The following is a 24,039-nucleotide window of genomic DNA, read 5'->3' as shown; positions in this document are numbered from 1 at the left end:
AATAACATCTCCTTTATATATATATAAAGGAGATGTTATTTCTGAACAGTTTCAATTGTCCCCCAGGTAATCAAGCCACTCCTGTCAAAAAGAAGGAAATCTTGCTGAAGATAAGGCTTGATGTTTGTGTGGTTTTGTTTTACACTCAAACTCAGTGGTTCTATCTGTGAGAATTCTTGAGACTGAGAAAAAAAATTCTTGACTCAGAGGTTTTGGAAAAGGAGGCAGAAGGGAGCCATCTTTGGAAGGACATTAACTCCTCAGAAGCAAGAGTGTAGAACAAAGACAGTTAGTGCTGCTCACACTTACAAAAAACAAACACTACTGTAGAATCTTAGCACAGTTACCTCATCTCACTTCTTTCAGGGAAACAGGAAAATTAATTTATAATTTCCTTTTCCTTCTCAAGCACTTTTTAAATTTCAGAAGACCTCTCTAATCAAGGGCATTTTTAGAGCCTTTTGATGTGTGTTTAATCTAGATGCTCTGCTTTTGGTGCTGCAGTAACACTGAGCCTCTGTGAGAAGGCTTAACAATTGGAGTGCACTTTAATTCATTAATCCTCTCTTCATGTGGCCTTATGAGATAAAGAGTCAGGGAACCCATTGCATTCTTACCTGCCAAAGAGTTACCCAGAAGCACATCAAACACGAGCACGTCATCTGCACAAAGGGATGAGACTTTGGTATTCCTGAGTATACTCCTTTAATAGTGTTTGCTTTGCCATTTGGAAATGTTTCTTAACCTCAAGGTTTAAATAAAGCAAACACTGTGGCATTCGGAGTAGTATTGTCTTTCATTCCTCTGACATGAATAAATAGTAAAATGAGTGACAGAGCTACACAGCAGAAAGGAGAACATCTCACAGGGCCCTTGCAGATGAGCGTCTCAGGGCAGATGTGCCCTGGCATGTGCTCATGTGCCATGGCGTTCTATAGCCCATGTTCCTCTTGGAGGTATTGAGACCTGCCCAGGCCTGCAGTTCCTTCCACCTACCCTTCTCTGCCAGTCATATGACTCCAGCCTCTCTCGGATGGCATCAGAGTGCTCAAAGAACAAACTTTAATCTGCCAAAATAATGAAGTAAAAAGGGCCATGGTTGGTTCAAGCTCATTGCAGTAAGCATGTGGCACTGATGCCTTGCAGATAAAGAGAACAGCACTCCTGCCACTGGGTGCTGCATTTGCTCAGCAGTAAGGAGGCTGGAGACAGGCCCAGAGAGTGAGAACTGCTCATTCCTACACTGTTCCTGAACTCTTGAAAGATGGCCAAGGACTCCATCTTTTGAGTATCCCATGCCTATTTTGAGTACCCCACCTTCAGCCCAAGCACTTGTCCTGGTCTCCTCCTCCAATCTTCCCCTTTCCTAAATTTTCTTGTGGTTGCTGCTTGAATCATTCACATTTTCTATAACTCTGGTTATCCCATGAGGGCAAGGAACTCTTGTCACATTCATCTTTATCATCCCTTACTGTATGAAACAATAAGTTCAAAACAGAAGAGCTAAAAGAAATACTGATGATCCTAGTCAGTCCCAGTGCCTTAGGCTAGCAAAAAAAAAAAAAAAAAAAAAAAGGTCTTCAGCAATTACACTGGCGAACCAACCCTGCCAGAGAGAGCTCCTGAAGAAAGGCTGAGGGTGGAGTTACGGGAAGGTTGGATTGTGTGTGTGTGTGTGTCTGAGTGTAATTGTCATGACGGGGTCTCACTGTGTCGCCAAGGCTGGCCTCAGATTCCCAAGTGCTGGGATGTGGCTGAACAGTGCCATGCCCGGCTTCATCGAATACTCTCACATTGAAGATGCCTTCAAATCGTGAGTATAGTGACTGGGCAAAGTGGGAGACAGGCTCATCTAGGTACCTTAATAAGACAGATGAAAGATTTTTTTTTGCATAATATAGCAGTGATTTGGACTCTGGGGCGGGGACTAGAACATGAACCACCCAAGACACATGGTCTTACATGCTGGACCTGGGGACAGTCAGGCGGAATGCTCTTCCTACCTCATCCCACCTAGTACACTCCTGAGTAAGTGGCCGGAGTCTTGCCTATTAAATTATTCAGCAGTTGTCTTTCTGTGCTTGATTTTTTTTTCACTTGTTACAGTGTCCTCCAGACTCACACAAGTTAGCACAACTGGTTGGAACTCTTTTAATTAATTGTGTAAATTTGTCACATGTTCTTTACCTACTCATGTGTTGAAGAATACCTAGGTTGAATGTATCTTAGCTATTGTGATTCCTGTTTCAGTAAATACAGGAGAGAAGATAACTCTTTCAGATGGTAATTTCAACTCCTTTAGATATATATCTAGTTAGGCTATTAGAACTAATACATTAATCAATTAAAGTTACAGTATTTTTAAAATCAGTATATTGGACTAGAGGGATGATTCGGGGGTAAAGAGCACTTACTGCTTTTTCTAATTTTTATTTTTTTTTTACAGTTTATTCATTATATATCCCAATTGAAGATAACTCCCTCCAGTCCCACCCTCCCGCTTCCCCCCATTCCTTTCCCCTAGTCCACTGAAAGGGGAGTTCTCCACTATTGCCATCTGCCCGTACATAGCCTATCAAGTCTCATCAGGACTGCCTGGAGCCTCTTTCTCAGTGGCCTGGCAAGGCCGCATCACCAGGGGCAAGTGATCAAAGACCAGTCAACTGAGTTCATGATAGAGGCAGCCGCTGCTGCCCTCCGCTTGCTGCTTTTTCAGAGGGCCCAGGTTTAGTGTCCAGCATCCATATGGTGGCTCCAGCTCCAGGGAATCCGATGCCCTGCCCTGACCTCCATGAGCACTGTGCATACACAGAGTGCACCAACACACAGACTTTTGCATCTTTACACTAATCACATTTTTTAAATTATTTCTTAAATCAACATTAAAAATAAGTATTTCCTTTAATTCCTTTCATCTATAGGCAGAAATGGGTAGATCTCTATAAATTTAGGACAGCAAGGACTACATCATGAGACCCTGTCTTTTAAAGATAAAAAAAATAGTAATATGCAAATAACAAATTATCTGAAAACAAAATCAAGAAAATAAACCTTTTTTATATTAGTTATCCAACAAAAGGAACTAATAATAAAGTTAACCAAACAGATAAAAGCTCTCACAATAAAAATATTAATGAAAGAAATTGAGTAGAGTGCAAGTTAATTGAAGGGTCTTGCATATTCATAAACCTCGAGAATGACTATTGTTGAAATGTTGATGCTGACCAAAGTAATCTGTCATATCAGTGGTATCCCAATGCCAGTGCCAATGACTCCTTCATAGAAACAGAAAGCAATCTTAAGCTATCCACAACAGAGTATACAGAAAAAAGCGGGAGTCATCACACTTCCAACTTCAAAACCTACTCCAAACAGGGCTCACTCACTCTGTTCATATCTGCAGACCCTGCCACATAGAAAGCTAAGACAGGAGTTGGGGGAACAACCTACACAACATAGCAAGCCATCCTGTCTTAACTGAAACACAAACAAAAGTACCTACAAAGAAATAGTAACCAAACAGCATGGTACTGATATAAAAAGTATATGTGGCACGGAGTAAAAAACCTAGAAATAAACCAATGCATTTGCAACCAAATGGATTTCAACAAAACTAGTTCTCAACTGTGAACTGTGCATACAAATTGAGGAAAGGACCATGTATTCAATAAATAGCTTCAAGAAACCTCAATACTGTCATGTGAAAGAAGGGAAACATCTCTCATCATATACAAAATCAGGTCATAGTGGAATAAGGACTTAATTGCAAGATCCAACTATTAATGCCTACCTGCATTCCCAAGGGGGTCACCTGAAATTATGAAGCTATCCAGGGAGAGTCTGGGATAAAGCCACAGTCTAGCTAGAGTTCCTGTTCTTGTGCTTATGGAATGGTTCACATAGGGTCATTCTGTTCTTCTGACTTAGGGCCTGTATGACCGCAGTGATGGTATATTGTAAACCATAAGACATAGGTGCTTGAACTCCTAGGATGGACAAAGTACAATAGAGCTTTCACAAGGTCAAGTTCTAGTATCACAAAGGTATAAATTCAACTTCTGGTACTCACTATATCTTGGGATAAATGATGCAGCCACTCTATGCTGAAATATGAGAGGTGTTTTTACTTAAAAAAACCCTACACCTACGAGCCCCCTCTCCTTGCTTCTGCCTCTTTCTTGGCATTGGTAGATGAATAATTGGGGAATGTAAGTATTGGAGTCATGAATAAGTTAACACATGGTAATTTAAAATATGGCCATTAGCTCTCATGTTGGAGGGTTCTTTGGAGGTTATGAGGTGGTACCAGAGACAGAGTCATCAAGTCTTACCCATCTGTGAACCAAGGGCAACAGTGACAAGATGACTACCCGTGGATTAGTGCACTCCCAGACTTCATCAAAAATTTAGTGCAGATGATGGACAATGCAGAAACAACTGATCAGAATACAGAGAGTAATAATCAGCTCAGCCACAAATGGGATATCTGTATCATCCCCCTCCCCCAAAGTTCAGGGATCATCTCAGAAGAGGTGGGTGAAAGAGTGTAAGAGTCAGAGATTTTACAGAGGCCCAAAGCAAAACTGTGTCTTCTGGATATGACAGAACCACTGCACACATGAACTCACAGAGGCTATAATTGTCTGTATACGGTCAGCCAATCAACGTTCTAGCATAGATTGGGAAAGGGTTTGTGACTTAGGACTCCACCCCAACTGAGAAGCTGTGAGCAATCGGTGACTTTAAAGATGTGGCTCCTAGTTTGTCAATAACGCTCAAGTGGGTGACCTCACACCTGGGAGCACATGGACCGCACAAATTGGACTCTGGTTTATTTAGGAAAAAAGAATGTGAAGCCGGGGTGGGTTCAGATACAGGAGTAGAGATGATGTGATCAAAATCTGGTGTATGAAATTCCCAAAGAATTGATTAAAAGGTTTTTTGAAGAAACATGGCCACAGTGTTGTGTTACTTGACTCACTTTCTCTTTGACTTTCGGCTACCCCTGAAGCTTCAAATGACCACAGCCTCAGCCATCATTTGACTGCAGCTGTATGAGAGACCCCAAGCTAGATCCAGGCAAGGAAGTCCTTTTCAGATTCCCTACCTATAAAATAGTGAACAAAGGGAAAGGGCTGTTGTTTATGCTGCTTGGTTTTGGGGCAACAGTGATTGGTGGCATTTTTTTTTACATGTTCTTTCCAGTCTCGAGCCTTGTTTGTATGCATCTTAACCAACCACAGCCATCTTTGATAATGTAGTCCCCTATGCCCCTGACCCAAGTAATGAAAGTATGTTTGCAATAATAATCACTTGCTGAAAACAACAAAAATAGAGGTTGAAAGCAACCTTATAAAATCTTATAAAATGAATATCCACCATAAATTCTGAACACAACATATGGATTGTTTGATAAACAATGTTTGCTGTATGTAGAAGAATACAGTCATGCAGTTGGTTTAACTGCATTAATAATAAACTCTGAGTCACTAATGGTTTTATGCATTAAGGAAAAAAAAATCAAAGCACTTTCCCTTGGTGTCATTTAACCAAAAGCAGACTCAGATTTGAATTCTCTTTGTTCTCCCTTTGTCTTCCATTCTGTCTCTGTTATATGACTCTGAATTAGTGCCTGCTTAAAGACTTTTGAATCTCTCTGTCCGTGTATGTGTGTGTGTGTGTGTGTGTGTGTGTGTGTGTGTGTGTGTGTGTGTTCCAAATAAAGGACTTTGCTCTGTATTGAACAGCACAGAAAGCATCACCTGGGGAATGAATGAGGAATACTTTACAGAAATATTTAACAGAATTTTACCAGGGTTTAAGTCATACTTCAACTGACTGAGGTAACAAACAGAACAGCAAACATTGTTTATCAAACAATCCATATGTTATGTTCAGAATTTATGGTAGATATTCATATTTGTAAGATTGCTTTTGAGAGCTGGCCTTCCTCTTTGCTCCAACACTCAGTTGTCAGTCCATAAACATCTACTGGTCAGCCTGGTGTTGATATCACAGAATCTCAGTCCAACAGGAGAAGAGGCCTATTAAATACCTACTGAAGCAGAGGAGTTGAGGAACAGGCCTGTAGGACTGGAGACCTTGGGAAGATATGAAGGATATACCAGAATCGCTTGCTGACTTTCAGCATAAAATGGAGCCTAAAGACGCAGTTCTTGCCTTTGCTCATCAGTGGTGGTGCCGCTAGCTAGAGCATTCTGGTTGCATATTCTGGTGTAATTCTCTAAAGCCAGGAGAGGGAGTCAGAATGCCTGGAGCTGGAGTTACAGTCATGCAAGCCACAATGCGAGTGCTGTGAACTGAACCCGGGTCCTCTGCAAGAGCAGCCAGGAATCCTAACTGCTGAGCCATCTCTCCAGGCCCTGGTGTGCCTGAATGACCTTCTGGGATAATGGAGCTGCCTGCAGTCACCTTGCTTCTTCAGGAAAAGAGATGCCCTGGCATCGCCTCTGCAGTTGCAGAGTTAATTCATTGTGGCTTTCCGTATTTTCTCCACCTTCTTGCTTATGCACGATCATTCGCTGCCTAAAGCCTCGGGAAGTTGTTAGCTCGGCCAATTCCATAATGCAATGTCACATTTTTTTACTCAAAAGCTTTGTGAGATATGGAAAGGAAATATTTAAAAAGAGCTTTAATGTTTTGTTTTTGATATTGTGGGGGCTGCTCACATGATGCACGTGTGGAGGTCAGAGGATGACCTTGGGCTCAGTTCTCCTCTTCCGCCTCATTGTGACTGGAGCTCTCTTGTTATATCTGCTCTGGGTGCTTCAGGCTAGCTGGCCTGAGCTTCCAGGTGAGTCTTCCTGTCTCACCGGGCAGTGGTAACCTCCCATCTCGCAGTAGTAGCCTGGCATTACAGATACATGCCACACATCTGGCTTTTTGTGGGCTCTGGGTATCAAACTCAGGCCTCAGGTTTGCCCATTGAGGGATTTTACCCACTGAGCCATCTTACTAGTCTACAGAAGATCCTTTTTTTTTTCTTCTTCTTCTTCTTAAAAGTACAAGTGGCAGTAAAAACCTCTTAGGGTGGCAGTGAACAATAACTCTACAGTTTTATACTATGCGAGAGGGGATCTTATTTGTTACATTGTGTTACACGTGTTAGAAGACAATTTTTTTTAATAAATTGGTAAATTTGAAAAAAAATTGCTTTCAACCTCTCTTTTTGTTGTTTTCAGCAAGTGATGATTATTGCAAACATATTTTCATTACTTGGGTAAGGGGCATAGAAGACTACAAAATTTAAGATTATATATAGCTCTGCATTACATTGTAAAAGTTGATTACGTGGGAAATCCAAGACAAGTAAAGTTGGCTGTTACACGTTACATTGTCCTCTCAAAGGCAAACAGCTGAGTACACAGTAAACTAGCAGTCTAATTCATAGTAACTTCAAGGTGTGTTATTGGTTCTGGTTGTGAGGCAGGATGGGGCAGCCATTCCTTCAGAGCTGAATAGCTTCAGAAACAACAGCGGGTAGTACCTGAATCCTTCCATGCCAGGAAATGTAACCTCAAGCTGTATCCTAAGTGAGGCCAGAGCTCTGAAGTCTTCTGAGCAGGACTATACAACACCTGGGTTTCCTGCCCTGCTGGGATGGAAGTGTGCTGAGGAAAGGTGGTACTGTATTGTGACTATGAGTGCACCTGGGACTGATTCTGAGCACCTGGTGCTGAAGGAATGGATATGAGAGGTTGTGTGCTCTTCAGGTTTGAATACAAGGATCAAACCTCCTGTTCCTCAGATGCCTCTGAAGCAACAGGGCCTGTCAGTGTCAGCATGTTGTGCCACTTTGTCTTAAAGTAACTAATTTTTACAAAGTTCTTTTCCAGTAAACCAGATTTCTTAAGCAAAACCATGTTATAATTTGTTTCCTCCTCCTTTAAAGAGTTCCAGTAAAATGTAGTCATATATTAAATGTCTCATCATCATCTTCACAGAGCATGTGTCTAAGATGTGTGGAATAGGGAATCCAATTTCTTCATGGGCTCATGGGCTTGTCTATATTTACTCTCAGGGCATTTTTAGGATTAGCCTGTTATAATAGTCAGGCTAAATTCAAATGTAAAATTAAACTATAGACTATCATTTTTATTGTCCTGTTTATGCAATCATTTAAAGGTGAATTACTTCATAAACAAAAGGCACTGAACATATTTATAATTAATATAATAAATAATATTATAATATTTATAATTAATATAATGTAACATAATACGGCACTGTTCTAGTACATCTCTGTTTCTACATCAGAGCTTTGCGAGATGTAACAAGTCAAAACTGACAGATTCTAGCACTGTGTGTGTGTGTGTGTGTGTGTGTGTGTGTACATGTACATGTGGAGACCAGACGCTGATATCAGGTGTCTTCTGCCAATGCTCTCCACATTATATTTTTTATAATTTTTTCATTTTATTTACATGAGTGCTTTTCCTGTATGTATTTATGACTACGCTTGTGTGTCTGGTGCCCATGAAGGCCAGAAGAGGGTGCTGCATCCCATGGAACTTGAGTTACAGATAACTGTGACAACCATGTGGGTGCTGGAAATGGAACCTGTACCATCTGGAAGTAGCCAGAACCAAGGATTCTCTAGACCCTTACCTTAATTTTTACACAGGGTCTCTCACTGCATCCCGCACTCACAACTGTCTAGACTGACTGGTGAGTGAACACCAGGGACAGGATTTCTTCCCAGCACAATGATTACAGTTTTCCACATCTGCACAAGGATTTTTATGTGGGCGTTTGGAGATCCTTAGATCCTCATGACTGCGCAAGCACTTAAACCTCTAAGCCATCTCCCCAGACCGCCAAGAACTTCTTAAAACTAAGTGTGATTACAGCACTAGGTATTGCCCAAAGCTTGTCTTTCCTGTAGTATTCCCAACATCCTCTTCACAAACATTAAGAAAAGCCTTGGAATTTTTTTTCTCATTAATATGCACTTACCTTCAACACCCGCTGAGCCTTGTAGGGTTCTTTATCTAACTCTTGGCCAAGCATGTAGATTGAGCAAGTACAATGGAGGTTCATTCTATGCTTTTTTTTTTTCTGCCCCTCCCCTTCGGCACCATTTGACTCCAGGACAAAATGTTAGAACTGCAACATCAAATGACACTCTTAAACAAACAAAATGTCACCTGTGTGATGCTGTGGCTTTGTACATGTGTGTTGTAGTTCAAATGTGAATGGCCTCCATGGGCTCACATGTTTGAATGCTTGGTCTGCAGTTGGTGGACTCTTTAGGAAGGATTGGGGGCTGTGGCCTGTTAGAGGAAGTGTGTCATTGGGGCGGACTTTGAGGTTTCAAAAGCTCACATCAGGGCTAGTCTCACTCTCTGCTACTTACCTGTAATCATGTGCAAGCTCTCAGCTTCTGCTCCAGCACCGTCTCTGCCTGCCTCACACGCCCCACCATTATAATCATGAAACAACCCTCTAAAACTACAAGTAATTCTCCCAATTAAATGCTTTTTTTCTATAAGTTGCCTTGTTATGGTTTCTCTTCACAGTAACAGAACAGTAAGACAGAAGAGCTTATACTTCTTGCTTGTTTGTCCAAGTTCCTCAAAAGGCAGATATCTGAGTCTCCTAGAAATGACAGTCAATGATATAAACAGTTCTGACCTTATACTGACCTCGGTTTTGGAAGTGGTGCCTGTGATATTGAGGCCCACTTATCATTTTCTGCTGAGTTACCTGCTGGCCTTCCCAGAAATGCTCACTTTGTCTTTTATGTATGTAAAATATAAAGGAAGACAGAAAGAAAAACCTTGATGGGGGGGTATACAGCCTTTTACAATTACTGTATTTCTATATAATCTTTAATTGCTCATAATATTGATAAAGGGTAAAGCAAATGGCAAGTGGTGAACATTTTTAAGTATACATTATAAAGCACTTTCCCAAGATATGCAATAATTTTTCCAATGTGTGAAATTCGACAAGTAGTTAAAAACATAGGCAGAAAGTAAGTTATATTACTTATTTTTTCTTTTGAAATTTTTATTTATGTTATTTCATATGCACTGGCGTTTTGCCTGCATGTATGCCTATGTGAGGGTGTCAGTCCTCTGGAACTGAAGGTATGGACAGTTGTGAGCTGCCATAGTGCTGGGAGTTGTTCTACTCTGTCCTCTAGAACAGTCAGTGCTCTTAATCTCAGCTTTCTCGCCAACCCATTCTTTTTAATCTCTCTAAAGTTAAAAGTTTGTAAGCTGTTGGCACTACAGCATAAGGAAAGGGGAGGCAGCAAGGAGGCAAACACAATTCTGGGAGCCTTAGAAAGGACATGTCACTGACAGGGAGAAGATAGAAGAACCTGCAGCAAATGCCTCTTCCCTTAGGAAGTCCCAAAGGCTAGGTCCCCACCATCCAAACATATTCTCAGGTTTAATTCTGTGAGGGCCACTTTCCCCATACCAGGGAACAGACTAGATCCTTTCCTAGATCTGGCCTGCAGCGAGGTTTGGACATGGCATCTACTGCCAGACACAGAAGTGGGCTGGGAGCAACAGACTCCAGGTGATGTTGTGATGTGGACAGCTGTACATAGACTGGCCAGTCTGTCCAAAATAGGAACAATGGTTCTCCCTGGCTCAGAAGAGACCAAGAGGATCAGAATGGCATTCAACCTCAGATTGTTTTGAGTGTATTCTAGATCAAAAATCTATAAGTAATGAGAAATACAGACAGTCTTCCTACCAATAGGACTATAGAGAAAGACCTTAAAGTAGAAAATGTCACCAAGCCTTGCTTGTGTGTACGATGGCAGTGGCCAGTGCTCTTGTCACCTCTGCAGAGGAGAAGCATCAGAGCTGAAGTAACAGCACTGAAGAAAGTCAACACCTCCAGAACCCAGCTGCGCTGGTGATCAGCATGTGCACGGCTCACTTACTATAACAAAAAACTAACTGGTGCCTTTCTGGGGTGTTCAATTTTGAAAACTGTTTGGCAAATTCTGACTGAGCGAAATGAAGTTTGGGTTCATTCCAGTTTGTTTTGTTTCCCCTCGTTTCCTTATTACTTGCTTTCTCTTTAGTCTCATCAGTAGGAAGAATGTTATGTCTAATATCTCATTATTTCCAAAAAGGACCCTCTGCCTCAGTGAGTTCTCTCAGAGAGAGAGAGCCCCAGAAGTTGTCTCTAGTAGCATAGAAGAAAACTTCAAGCTACCCTCTCTCCTTGTGAATGAAACCCACTGGGCCTGGCTAATGCATCCCATGGTCTTCAGGGCCTTCACCAGATCATGACGGAATCTCTCACCCACGAAAACATAGAGAACTGGGTTCAGGCAACTGTGAAAGAATGCAATCGTCTGAGTGACCTGGAGGCAGATGTCAATATTGATGGAAACAGTGCAGTTGGAGATGAACACAGTGTGGGCATCAACAGCCCGCACTACAAGAACGCAGTTGTAGGGGAACTGAGACATAATGAAGACAGTAAGGACAGTGATGGTCACCTTGAGGGCCTTGTGCTTGGATGACTTCTTGGCATGTGCCAGTGTATGAATGATGATGGTGTAACAGAAGGCCATGACCATGAAGGGGAGGAAAAACCCCAATGTGACCTTCAGGATCAAGACAGCTGACTTTAGCTTAGCATTCTTATCCTTAGGGTAGACCATGGTACAAACTGAAATGCCAGATTCCTCACTGACTTGGCTGTACAGGACTTCTGGAGTACAGAGCACAGCTGCCATCACCCAGATGGTAATGCAGACCATTTTGCTGTATAGCAGCCTTTTCTGCCTCCACATCTGAGCCTTCATAGCCTGTACAATGGCAATGTATCTGTCCACACTGATACACATGATGAGTAGCACACAGCTGTAGAAGTTCATCTTGTACATGCTGTTCACAACCTTGCACATGAAGGTCTGGAATGTCCACTGGCTGGCAGCAGCAATGGCCCAAAAGGGAAGAGTGGCAAGAAAGAGCAGATCAGCAACTGCCAAATTCAAAAGGAACATGTCAGTCATGGTCTTCACTCTTGTGCAATACCAGTAGACAAGGATGACCAGGCTGTTGCCCAGGGTGCCCACAGTGAAAACAAGCCAATACAGAGGTGGAAGGAAATGGCTTGCAAACTGCCTGACATTGTCTTTCTGACAGAATAAGCTACTGAAGTTGAAATTCATGTAGTCATCTGTGGAATCAGTGGAGTCAGAGTTGTAGTCGTCAAACATACCAGGAATAAGGCTCTGTAAATAATAAGGATAGCATTTAGTCAAAAATATCTTTTGAGTGATCTGGTCTGATGGTAGATATAAGAATCCGACCCAATGCCAAAACTCTATGATAAAGCAAAAGGAGCATGTGTGTGGGGAGGAGGGCTGTGCTGTGGTTTAGTTTGGTTTGATTGTGTTTGGTTTATGAAATACTGGTCACCCAGTGTCATGGTTTGAGGTGGGTTATGTAATATGACACTACCATGGGAGGTATTAATGAGGTCTCTTGGAATCCCAGTCCTACAATAGCAACTTGTCATAAGGGATGGAGAGCCTGGCTCTGGGATCTCTCTGACTTCCTATCTTACCAAATGACTGTGTGTATCTTCTTTTATGTTGTTTTCAGCCATACTGTGATATAACAGGAGAGGCTGACCAGAGGAGCCTGCCTAATCTTAGATCTTCAGGCTCCCAAACTGTAAACTGAAGAAAAGTTTCTTTATACATACCCCAATGTAAGGTGTTTTGTTAAAATAATAAAGTGACCAATGAGAGAAATATTTATTTAGTAAGTGTTTACTTCCCACCTGTAAATTGGTTACTAAGATAACTGCTAAAGGTACCAGGCAATCTAGTCTGGTTTCTACTTTCATAGAGCTTAACTTATTCACGAAGGACACAGAGAAGAAATGAACACTCATAATGTAGATGCAAGTATCTAATGATAGGAAAGAGAACTTTGGACCACAAGTGGACACTTTACTTGAACTGTGTGAGTGACTGTGATATATGACAGTCCTTTCCCTCAACTATTCACATCTGAAAATATAAAAAGTCAGCAGTAGCTCTTAAACCCACTGGAGTCACAGCACCTCTGAGTTTCCTGAGAGTCCCAGAAGTACAAACATGTAACACAACACTCATCTGCACACATACACACACATACACACACATTTGCATATACACATGATGACACTCTGAACTGCACACATAAATGTGAGTGCTGTAGAGTTCCCAAGGGTTTTTGTTGCAAAAAATATTAAAAATTTCAAGACAGAGAGTCTGAACATTCTTAAACACATGAACCCTGTGTGACCACAACTGTCACACACTCGGGGGACCGGCCCTGACAGGCACACATAGTCACACACGTAGGGCACATGCCCTTGTAGACTCTCGTGTGCCTAAACATGCCCACCCTCCTGCTCACGTGCACATCTACACACTCATGCACACCAGCACACATACGATAACATACCTAGACATGCATGCTAGTGTGTTATTACGCTTCCTGTGGGCACCACTGCTAGAGGAGGGGGGGGTGGATGAAGCCTAGGCAGGTAGACAGCAGGGATAGGAGGGTGCCAGGTCCAGAGCAAGGTAACCGCTGAATTGTTGAAGCCTCTATCCCATACCCACATGAGCTCACCTCCTACCAGCTCCTCCTGAGGGCTCCCATTGGGCTTTATCATTTCACAGAGACGCTTAGTCACCAGTGTCTTGCCCTAAGGGACATTCTCTGCATTTCTCTTGTGAAAGGATAATCTCACAGCATTTTTTCCCCTGGAGACAAGTGCAATAATTTTTCAAGTCATCTGTCTGTATTTGAACTAGACATAATCTCTGTGAGGGTTTTGATTTGCTTTAAGCAGTTATTATTAGTAAAAATATAAGTACAATTGGCTAGTTTTTATACTTACACATTCGTATTTAATAATACAATTACCCTAGTTTTCATTAACTGTGCTATATAATACCCATATGTTTCTGATGGCCAGCTAGCCTTTCCCAAAACTTGCAGTTGTGAAATACTAGAGAATCTGCATATTGCACTTTCATTTTTAAAGTCACAATTATCGCAAGCAGATTCATCCCTGAAGAAATTCTACAGAACTTTTTTTTTCCATTTTAATTAAACATTGACAATAAAAGGCTGTTGAGATGTCCTTTAACTCCTTCCTTAGTAATGTTTCCATGGCTTGTTTGAATATGGAGTATTATTTCTGTGTGTGTTTATGCATGCACATACACACATTTATGTGTGGTCTTATTAGATAGACATCAGAACATATTGAATATGCTGATAATAAAAAGTACATAATAAGAGGCTGCTGTGTCCAGAATTCTGAAGTTCACACCACTAAGTCCGACCCACTTGTACCCTGGCTGGAAGGAAATAGCAGTATGACCTCATGGGTGTCCTGGGATGGTTCTTAAGAGCTCATTGTGAAAAGCTAAGCAAAGCTTCTCCCTGTTTTAGATATATTGGTCCCCATGTCTGAGGCACAAATTCTTAACTTAAATTTAAAGACTTCTCTATATCCATGCAATCACCTGAAAGACCAATGTCAGAAGGATCCATCTCTGGTGCCAGAAGATTCCTGTCAACGCTGTATATGGGACCAGGTGAAAAGTCTCAGCTCCTTGGTAAAACCAAGCTATCAGATGAGGGGCCTGAGTGGACTTTGAGAGAAAGCAGAGCTTTGGGGATGGAATTATACTATGAAAGCACCAAAACCCAGAACCAGGATGGTGGAAGGCTTACAGGTAAGAGGGATGTGAGTTAAACTATGAAGATGAGCAAGGATAATTAGCAATCCACACAGAGGTGATGTGAAATTTTGCTTTTGTAGAGTTTTGTTGTTTAGTTTTCTTGTATTTGTTTATTTGTTGTTGTGTGTATGTGTGTGTTTTCAAATAGCTTTAATAGACTCTTAATTATCCCAAGGCATGGAAGCAAATAGCAAACCTCTCCACATAGGTCATGGCGGGGGGGGTCATTTCTCCAGGGCACGCACGTTCACAAATGCAGTATCCTCGGACAGAGATGGATTTTAGTGGCAGAGTGAGTATGGAGTCAAGAGAAGGGAGAAAGAAGAAAGAAAAGGACATAAAAGGGGGTCAGCTCAAGATGGGTCTGGTCTCCGGCAAGAAACATGAGGGAGGAGCTGATGCCCTGAAAGGTCCATGAGGTTAAGTAAGTTGGGAAAGGTCACAGAGAAAGAGCTAAAGGCCCCCTGCAGGAAGCTAGAATACAAAGAAGAATGATAAATATCCTGGGTCCCTAGGCCACCCAGATTTCCCCAGCACTCCTGAAGAGGACAGCATGTCCTGAAGACACACGGGGAGGTAGGCTTTTTGTTGGGCTAGGATTACAGGCCCTAGTGCCTGCTGGAGAAATGGCTCAATAATTAAAATACATACATCCCTCATTTGCTCCTCCAGTTTGCTTGAGACCTTGAACCTTCCATCAATTCTCCCTGTCTCAGCTTCTTGGTCAGGGGCTGGCAGCATATGCAGCACCTGAGTAGTGCGGTCCTCAGAGAGGTAGGATAGGGATGTCACAGCCAGTTCACACTCAGTGTGCAAAGTCTCACTGAGGTCCACCCGGATCCTGTGGTTCATCCGGACTTCTCTGACAATGGAGGGTCATCACTATAGGGAGGCACTTTTTTATCTAGGCTACATTTTCAGGTTTGACTATTTTCTGAAATCCCAAATGAGAAACCAAGAGACAGATATCGCAGACGCAACCTGCTGAGCATCTGTCCCTCAACCTCAGAGTCCAGGAGCCAACTTCTACTGCCGAGAAAAATCAAGGTTGCCTCCTCACAAACTAGGACCAAATTAATGGTATGTGCAACCATATAAATATTCTCAGACAATGCTAAGGACATATTGATGTGTCATAAATAATTTTGTTGACAATCTAATTCAGCCACCCCTTTCTGTAAGGCTTAGAAAACTACAAGGTAATTTGAAGAAAATTTGTTCACTCTACCAAAGAGGCTTAGTTTTGATTACCCACATAGAAAGCATTTTTCCTTTTACAGAAGTGAAATGAAAGCCCTCAAATATTTTAAGGTGCTTAGATTTTACTCTGTAATTAATCTGTCCTATACTTAATTTCATTTTGTGTTAATTTTTTTAAATCTAGATAATGATTTAAATCTAGATAATGCTAAACTTGGTTCAGTTTTTGGCTTCTCAGAGAAATACCACTGTATGCTTTTGGAAGCGCTGTGTGGTATTATGAGAGAAAGACAAATATATGTCCAACACAGGGCTTTTCTTTTAACAAATCAAGTGGGTTCTCCCTTTCTTTTGTGTGAGCATCAGAACACACAAGGGACAAAGCCCATCCTCGTCAAAGAGCACAAAACCCTTCTGCTATTAATAAAATTTAAATGTAAACTTTTCTCTCTTTTACAGCATGCCCCTCCCAATGATGACTGTTTACAAAGAGAGTGGATATGGCCAGAATCGTCCCATACAATTAGTGATGGGCACTGCTGCCAGAGCTCTTACCCTGGAGCTCACACGGGAAATTCTGCCCTACAGTAGATGAGGAGGGCCAGAGAGTAAGAGTAGGTATTTCTGAGACACCTGAGGCCATGACTATACTCACTGTGAGTTCTGTAGGCATCATAGTGGGTCAGATGACAGCCAGCTTCTAGGAAAAAAAAAAAGGGCAAAAATCAAACAGAAGACAGACTTACAGATTCACTCTAGGAACCAAACACCAAAGGTAGAGCTTCAACATTGAACTTGTTTGTGAAAAAAGTCCCAAGAAAGCATTAGAATGCATGTCCCTTTTCAGACTACAGCAGTGTTGGAAATATAAGGAGAAAGCAGCAGTTCCAGCATTACTGCTTAGGTATCTAGCAAAAAATGCATCTGTGGATGCTGGACCGCAGAGCCTCTCAGGCATTCTCCAGCCCGTCCTTACACGGTAGTTCCTTTTCTTTCTGGCTCATCTTCTGCAGCCCGTCCTTACACGGTAGTTCCTTTTCTTTCTGGCTCATCTTCTGTAAGGTCTGAGAATGGCCCCTCTCACTCCTGCCATCGATTTGTTATATGGCCTAGGCGTGAGCTAGCAATACCAGGTCAGGGCTCCCTGAAGACGGGTGTCCAGGGGCTCAGCTGGAGCAAGAAACCAGATTTGTATAACCAGAGCTGGACTCTTTTGAGGAGGGGTCTGTGCCTGGACAGCACCTCCACCCCAACCTGTCATTCTGCACCCAGTTCTGCATCTGGTAGGAGCTTGGGCCTTGTTGGGTACTCTCCCGGAGGGAGAGGGGGAGAAAGAGTTTTCCACTGTGTTAAGATTAGCTCTTTTAATGAGATTGCCGGCACTAGACAGCAGCTGAAACTCGGGAGTTCCAAGGCTGGTAGTGATACCGCAGGGCTGCAGCCGTTTGGGCCAGAAAGCAGATCCAGCGGCTGCTACATGGCCATCAGCGTTGGTCAAGAGCGCTCCAGCAGCAGCCAAGGCAGCAATAGTTGCCTGGCTGGAAGTCATGCCCTGGGGCCCCGCAGCGAATTCCAGGGGTCCAGCAGTGAATCCTTCAGGGAGGAAGGGAGCCCTTTTTCCCCTAGAATAAATATGAGTCAAATGGTCATGGTGGAAGAGTGTAGTGAGAGAGCACTTATTTCTCAAGTCAGGGACATTATAAACCTTGGGCAGTGGGAGGGGTTACAGGGGTGAATGTGTTTGATTCACTGCGGCTAGGAGTGCCAGGGATGCTTCATGAACATGCAGCAGCACAGTTCTGTCATAAGGGGAGTGCAGTACTTCATTATCCTGTGGGCAGCAGGGGCTTGGAAATCCCAGGTACAGTTACAGGCTCAGAAAAAAGCCCAGATCTCATTACCATAGGCTGAAATCCCCGGACTCAGGGCTTGCTCAAGAGGTTCTACCCAGAAAAGGGAGTTGAACCTGTTTGTTTGTTTGTTTGTTTGTTTTCTCTAAGGACTACTTGACATTCCTCCCTCAGGTAGAGGATGTGGGAATTTGGGCTCCCCAGGAAAAGGCAGAGAAGAGGGAGCCCTGCTGACAAAGTCTGTCATTTTGCTCTGAGCTCAGGGGCGAATAGGAATTCCAGATTCCGACCCTCAGTGAGCACTCCACATCCTAGTGCTAGAAGACTTGCGCCAGGAATCCAGCATGTTCTGTTGCTTCCTTTCCTGTGCCTTTCCAACTCTATGCCCTTCTCAACGTACTGTGAATTTCATTATTCAAAATGAGGTGCAACCATTCTGGAAAACATTTGGTCAGGTGGTGTGTGTGTGTGTGTGTGTGTGTGTGTGTGTGTGTGTGTGTTGTATACATGTATAAGCACGTGTGTGTAAATACTTGTGCTTGAAGGCCAGAGTTAACAGCAAGTGTCTTCACTTTCTGTCTTTCTTTTTCATGCATATGGGTATGCGTGTATGACTGTGTACCAGATACATGCCTGGTGCCAGATGAGGCCAGAAGAGGGCATCAGAACTGGAGTTACAGGTGTTTGGAAGCTACCGTGTGGGCTGTGGAATTGAACCCAGATCCTCTGGAAGAGCATCTACTAAATACTCTTAACTGCTGAGCCATGTCTCTAGTACCTCCTTTTTCTCTTTTCTTTTTTATTTTGTTTGTTTTGTTTTGTTTCATTATGGTAGGAGCTCTCACTACACCTGTTGTTCACTGAGAGTTCCAGGCCAGGCTGGTCTACATAGTAAAACCCTGTCTAAAAAGTAAAATTCTATTACATAGGTATTTATCTGCTTATTTTCATATATATATGTATATATGAAGTGTGTATATGTAAATACACACACACTTCTGTGTCTTCTGTATGTTTGAAATTAGATCTGAAAGGGGGAAAGCATAAAAAAAAAAAAAAAAAAAAAAAACCAAGACAGATGGAAGCCTGGAATGGGGCTGAATCTGAGTCAGTGTGGACCTAAGCTTGGGCCACATTCTCACTGAATTTCACTGCACCTGGTGGTAGCTGGAGAAATTCTTATATTGTCTTTACACATACTGGTTTTGTTGATTTTTTTTAACTTTTGTTTTTTAAAATATATTTTTTTATGGAACTAGAAAAATAAGTTAGTGGTTAAGAGTGTACGCTGCTCTTACAGAGGACTTGAGTTCAGTTGCTGGCACCAACGTCAGGGACTTATAACCATTAGTAACCCCAGCTCCAGGCTGATACTTCTGGCTTCCATAGGAATCTGCACTCACATGCACACACTCCCACACAGACACACCGAAATATAAATCTTTAAAAATTTTAAATATTGGATAACTATACAAAAGTTGAGAGAAAAGTCAAAATACCCAAATATTTATATCTCCAATAACTGATATCAACTTTTTATTTTCCTTCCCAGCCTTGTTTCTATGCATGTATGCACTTCTATTTTTTTCTCTTTCTCTTTTCATCAAACAATTATGACATTTTATCCATCACTAAATATTCTTCGCCACCTAACTAAGCTGGCTTCCTGGCCTTCTAACAGAGGCTGGCCCCCACATCATCTAAGCATTCCCTCTGGGAGTCTGCTAACTTGTCTCCAATTTCTGTTTAAAACTACTTTGAAATACTTTTGGATGAATAGAAGTTGGACATGCATTTTTTCAGAAAATCATTCTCTTCTTTTTTTTTTCCTAAGTTTGAAAATCACAAATTCTCCCCAAGTTGCATTTCTAAACTTTTCTGGGGTCCTTAGCAATTTGGGGGAGGGATGATGGATCTCTATTCAGCCACCAGGTGTCATCAAGACATCCTTAAGCCCGTGTTAAGATAGGAAATTCAAACTACAAAAAGAAAAACTACCTTTTGGGCATAAAAATTACTTTTCCACTAAATGAGAAGTACCCTAAACTAAGCAACTGGATTTAGGAAGCAGAGACTAACCTGGAAACATGAGTCTTAAATCATTCCCTATATTTCTAGCACCAATGGCTTATGTCACCTGACTTTTCCTTGAATAAGGAGTTTTAACACTGATCACATAACAACTGAGAATTTTTTCAAAAGAAAGAAGCCAGAAAAGGAAGGTGGTTTTGGTTACAGCAAGTTTTAGGGTGAGGACAGCAACAGATGGTGAGGGTGTTTGTACAGTCAGGGTGTGTAGCTGTTGGCATGGGTGTTTATTTGCCTTTTTAGGGTAAACACTATCAAAATTTGTAGTGCAGGACACCTCTGCTCAGTAGTTGCTCTGCTGAGAACCTGCCCTGTTCTCTCAATACTGGAGGATTGTCTTTCAGAACAAGTCTGTAAATCTAAATATACAGCAACTGGATACACTTACTCCAAAACCACACATAGCCCATTAAAAAGAAGAAATTAGGCCATTAAAAATCATTAAAGTATAAATTGCACAAGACTGTAATTTATGATCTTTAAACATATATACAAGAACTTGTACCATTGGAACAGAAGCTGTCCTGAAAAAGCCTAACCCATGATCACCAGTGAAAAACAAGACTTGATTTTTTCTTAATTTTTTTGTTTCAAATTAAAATGCAGGTTTATTTTTATTTTTTAATTTTTTTAATTTATTCACTTTACATCCTGATCATAGCCCCCTCTTTCATCTCATCTGGTCCCATCCTCTTTCCCTTTTCTTCCCCATCTCCCTCCCCTAGTCCTCAAAAAGGGAGCCCTCCTCCCCTATCTATCAACTGACCCCAACCTATCAAGTCTCTTCAGGACTGGCTGCATCCTCTTCCTCTGTGGCCTGGCAAAAGCACCCCACCAGGAAGAAATGATCGAGGAGCAGACAACAAAGTCCATGTCAGATACAGTTCCTGCTGCCCTTACTAGGGCACCCACATGGAAACTGAGCTGCCATGGGCTACGTCTGAGCAGGGGACCTAGGTCCTCTCCATGCGCGGTCCTTGGTCGGTGCATCAGTCTCTGCCCCTCCCTCCCCCGCCCCTGGGCTCAGATTTGTTGGCTCTGTTGGTCTTCTTATGGAGCTCCGGTCCCCTCTAGGTCCTTATATCTCCCCTCACACACTCTTTCATAAGATTGCCTGTGCTCTGCCCAAAATTTGGCTGTGAGTCTCAGCATCTGCTTCAATCCCTTGATGGGTAGAGTCTCTCAAAGGACATCTGTGGTAGGCTCCCATCCTGTTCCCAAATTTTATAATGCATTAGAATATTTAAAAAGTGTGTGAAATTGTAAGAGCTATTATAAAAATAACTTCTCAGTGTTTTTAAAGGGAGAGAGAAAGAAGGAAGAGCAGCTGCAGTCAAGTGCCTTTTGTTCAGCACACCTGCTTACCAAGCCTGCTCCCACCGCCGAGCGAGCGGCGGGGGTCAGGCACTAGCTTCTTAGGGAGGGTACTCTTTCTTCCATTGTAAAGCTGCTTCTGGCACATAGGAAATTTGGAGAGAACCAAATACAAATACAGCACACACACACAGAGAGACACACACAAACATACTCCACCCTGATGTAGGGCGTGAAGACCACTACTTAAAGTGTGGAGCTCTAAGTTGATTTCTTTTTAATCTTTGTCCAGATACTTGTCAAATGTATTACTACACAGCCAGTCTCAGAGCCAGCTTTCATTTTCTTCCTGCCTTGAGAAGGAAGGCTGGGGGGGAAGGCGGTCACTATGACAAAAACACGTCGAGAGGGATGGAATTACTCACATCCTTCAGTGACCTGTTCTTCACTCTCCTTATGGTCTCCTTGTGGACTCCTGACAGCTGAGTCTATGTGGTGGACTGAGCTACATGGAGAGCTATGGACCAGAAATCATAGCCCCTCTGCCTTTGCTTTCTCCTTCTGCCTGTGGAGCTTGGCAACAAGGGGCATGTCCTCACAGAGCCTTGGTTCCTCATCTGGAAAGTGAAGGCAGTAGCACTCCTACCTGATCCCGGGGCTTAATTGCCAATCAAGTAGCAAGCTATGCAAATGATGTGCTCAGAACGTTAGCTTTGTGAGATAAGAGGTCACTCTCATCCACAGTCAGTGGCCGGGTGTGCTGGACACCAGCTGGGCATAAGCAACTTGTATGATAATTCACACCCTCAAGAAGCTCAAGTTCAGTGGGTAAGTGGAGTCTGAAAATGGCACAAAAACAATGTCCTGAGAGGTTGTAGGAATGAGGAAAAGGGAATCCTAATTTCAGCACCAGGGAATATCCAGGAGGGCTTCACTGAGGAGATGACTCTGCTAACCCTGGAGGTTTGAAAGACATAGAGTCATGGGATGAGGTGGGGGAACATAGCTCTGTAGCAGGAAAAATATGTCACCTCAGATGCAGCATCCAGGAGGCAGAGGGAAGCTGCTCATTCTACAGAAGAGAAAGTGCTGAGGTAGGCCGGTCTGCAATCATCATTACTCTGCCATTATTTTCCTATTCTCTGTTTTCCTTAAGGGACTGACAGAAAAATCCGAGGGAGGCGGCTTGTCGCCGCCCACATCCAGTGCTGCTGCCACTCGCAGTAGCTCACACTGCAAACAGGGTTATGAACCCAGGTCTATACTTTGACCTTTGTCCTATTTGCTACTCATGAGTTGAATCATCTTTTAAATTTTGTGGTGTGTGTGTGTGTGTGTGTGTGTGTGTGCGCGCGCGCGCACAGCTCTGCTTTTCTTTCTTTCTATATTGGATCAGGGACTCTGAGTCATCTACCTTAGGGCCCATTCATGAAGCCTGGGTCAGAAGCTCACTTCCCTGGGACCTGTGAGTACAAGCCTCGAGTATAGGCAAGAGTGGACAGAAATTGGAAGAGGGCTCTGAAACTCCAGGTGCTAGAATGACCGTTATTTTGGATTGTTTGGCAAAGAAAATAAAGAGACAGATTCACTCAGACAGTTGTTACTTGCAGGTCCAGATCAGCTCAACAACAGCTGCCCTGCCCTGCTGGCTCGCTTTCGAGCAGGCTAATTAAGAACTGAAGAATGGGGTGTGGGGTTCATGGAGAGATGGCTCAGCACTTAGGAGCAGATACTGCCCTGGCAGAGGACTTGAGTATGAGTCCCAGCCATGCTAATGGCTCACAACCAGTCATCAATGCTTCAAGCACCTGTTCTCACATGTACACAAGCATAATTCAAAGTAAAATAAATCTTTTAAAAAAGTTTTAGAACTGAAGAAGGTGGACATATTGTAAAAGAAAAGACACACCAATTTTCTATGGATGGGTCATTTAAAATCGCTTGGTTTCTTTTCTATTAAAAAATGAATGTTTTCACAACACAAAAAAAAGATTCAAAACTACAAATACAAACACACACACATTATATATAAATGACGAAAAAGTAAAAAATCAAGTACCACTTTTCAGTTTAGCCATTGTTAAATTTCTGAGGCATATCTTCTTACTTTTTCTTTAACACCACACACACAAATACACATTCAGTGGAAAGGTGACCGCGCTGCACGTAGTATTCTAGGTAAGTTTTAGCCAGCCTTTCCTGGGATGCTCTTCACGTGCTGAACACTGCGTTATGACGTGCACTGCCCACTGCACCGCTCACTTCTTGTCAGTCTTCTCTGCTCTATAAGCCCTTTCCGTGGCCAGTCTCTCAGACCCCCGGTTGTCACCCTTCTCACACTTTTGGTAGCCCTCTTGCAGCCTGTCCCAACACTGCTTCTCCTACCTTTAAGGTACAAATCACACACAATGGCCTTGAACCTGACCTTTACTGTGTGCCAGGAGGGATCCTACAAGAAGCCTGAACCATACTGGAACTTTCTAGCGAAGGACGTGGTACCCATGACACCTGAACAAAAAAGTGCAAGCGTGTGATATAGATGCCTTGTTGGCAGCATATAGCCAAGGACACAGGTGCCATCCAGGGCACAGAGGAGATAAAGAGTGCTACTCACCAGAAGGGGAAGTACAGAGCCTGGGTCTGTGTGGAGAGGGCCGCTGCAGCTGTCTGGGATGAGGGTTAGGCTTCTGTGGGTTCTAAGCAAGCAGCTATCCACTAAAACACACCAAAAAGGAAACAAGGCCACCCCTGCCTGCGTTGTCACTGGTGGGGTAACCCAGGGGGGTGGAGAGCCACCTGCTGCAACTTCGGTGACACACAGCAATTATTTGCAGC

At 42.7% G+C, this 24,039-nt stretch overlaps 1 protein-coding gene across 1 annotated transcript; it reads right to left on the bottom strand.

Annotated features, from left to right (window-relative positions):
• Positions 1-9,869: 9,869 nt before the first annotated feature.
• Ccr9 (C-C motif chemokine receptor 9) lies at positions 9,870-23,882 on the bottom strand. Its single transcript, XM_055601720.1, has 3 exons — positions 23,819-23,882; positions 16,608-16,652; positions 9,870-12,232 (listed from the first exon to the last, which is right to left on the bottom strand). Exons 2-3 carry the CDS (start codon positions 16,626-16,628, stop codon positions 11,144-11,146), a joined length of 1,110 nt encoding a protein of 369 aa, XP_055457695.1. The 5' UTR covers positions 16,629-16,652; positions 23,819-23,882; the 3' UTR covers positions 9,870-11,143.
• Positions 23,883-24,039: the final 157 nt, after the last annotated feature.

The sequence above is a fragment of the Psammomys obesus genome, unplaced genomic scaffold (assembly GCF_907164565.1).
Source record: "Psammomys obesus unplaced genomic scaffold, mPsaObe1.curated_primary_1811, whole genome shotgun sequence".
In the NCBI taxonomy this organism is placed as follows: domain Eukaryota; kingdom Metazoa; phylum Chordata; class Mammalia; order Rodentia; family Muridae; genus Psammomys; species Psammomys obesus.
The sequence above is the reverse complement of the archived record's forward strand: the minus strand, read 5'-3'. Positions and strand labels throughout refer to the sequence as shown.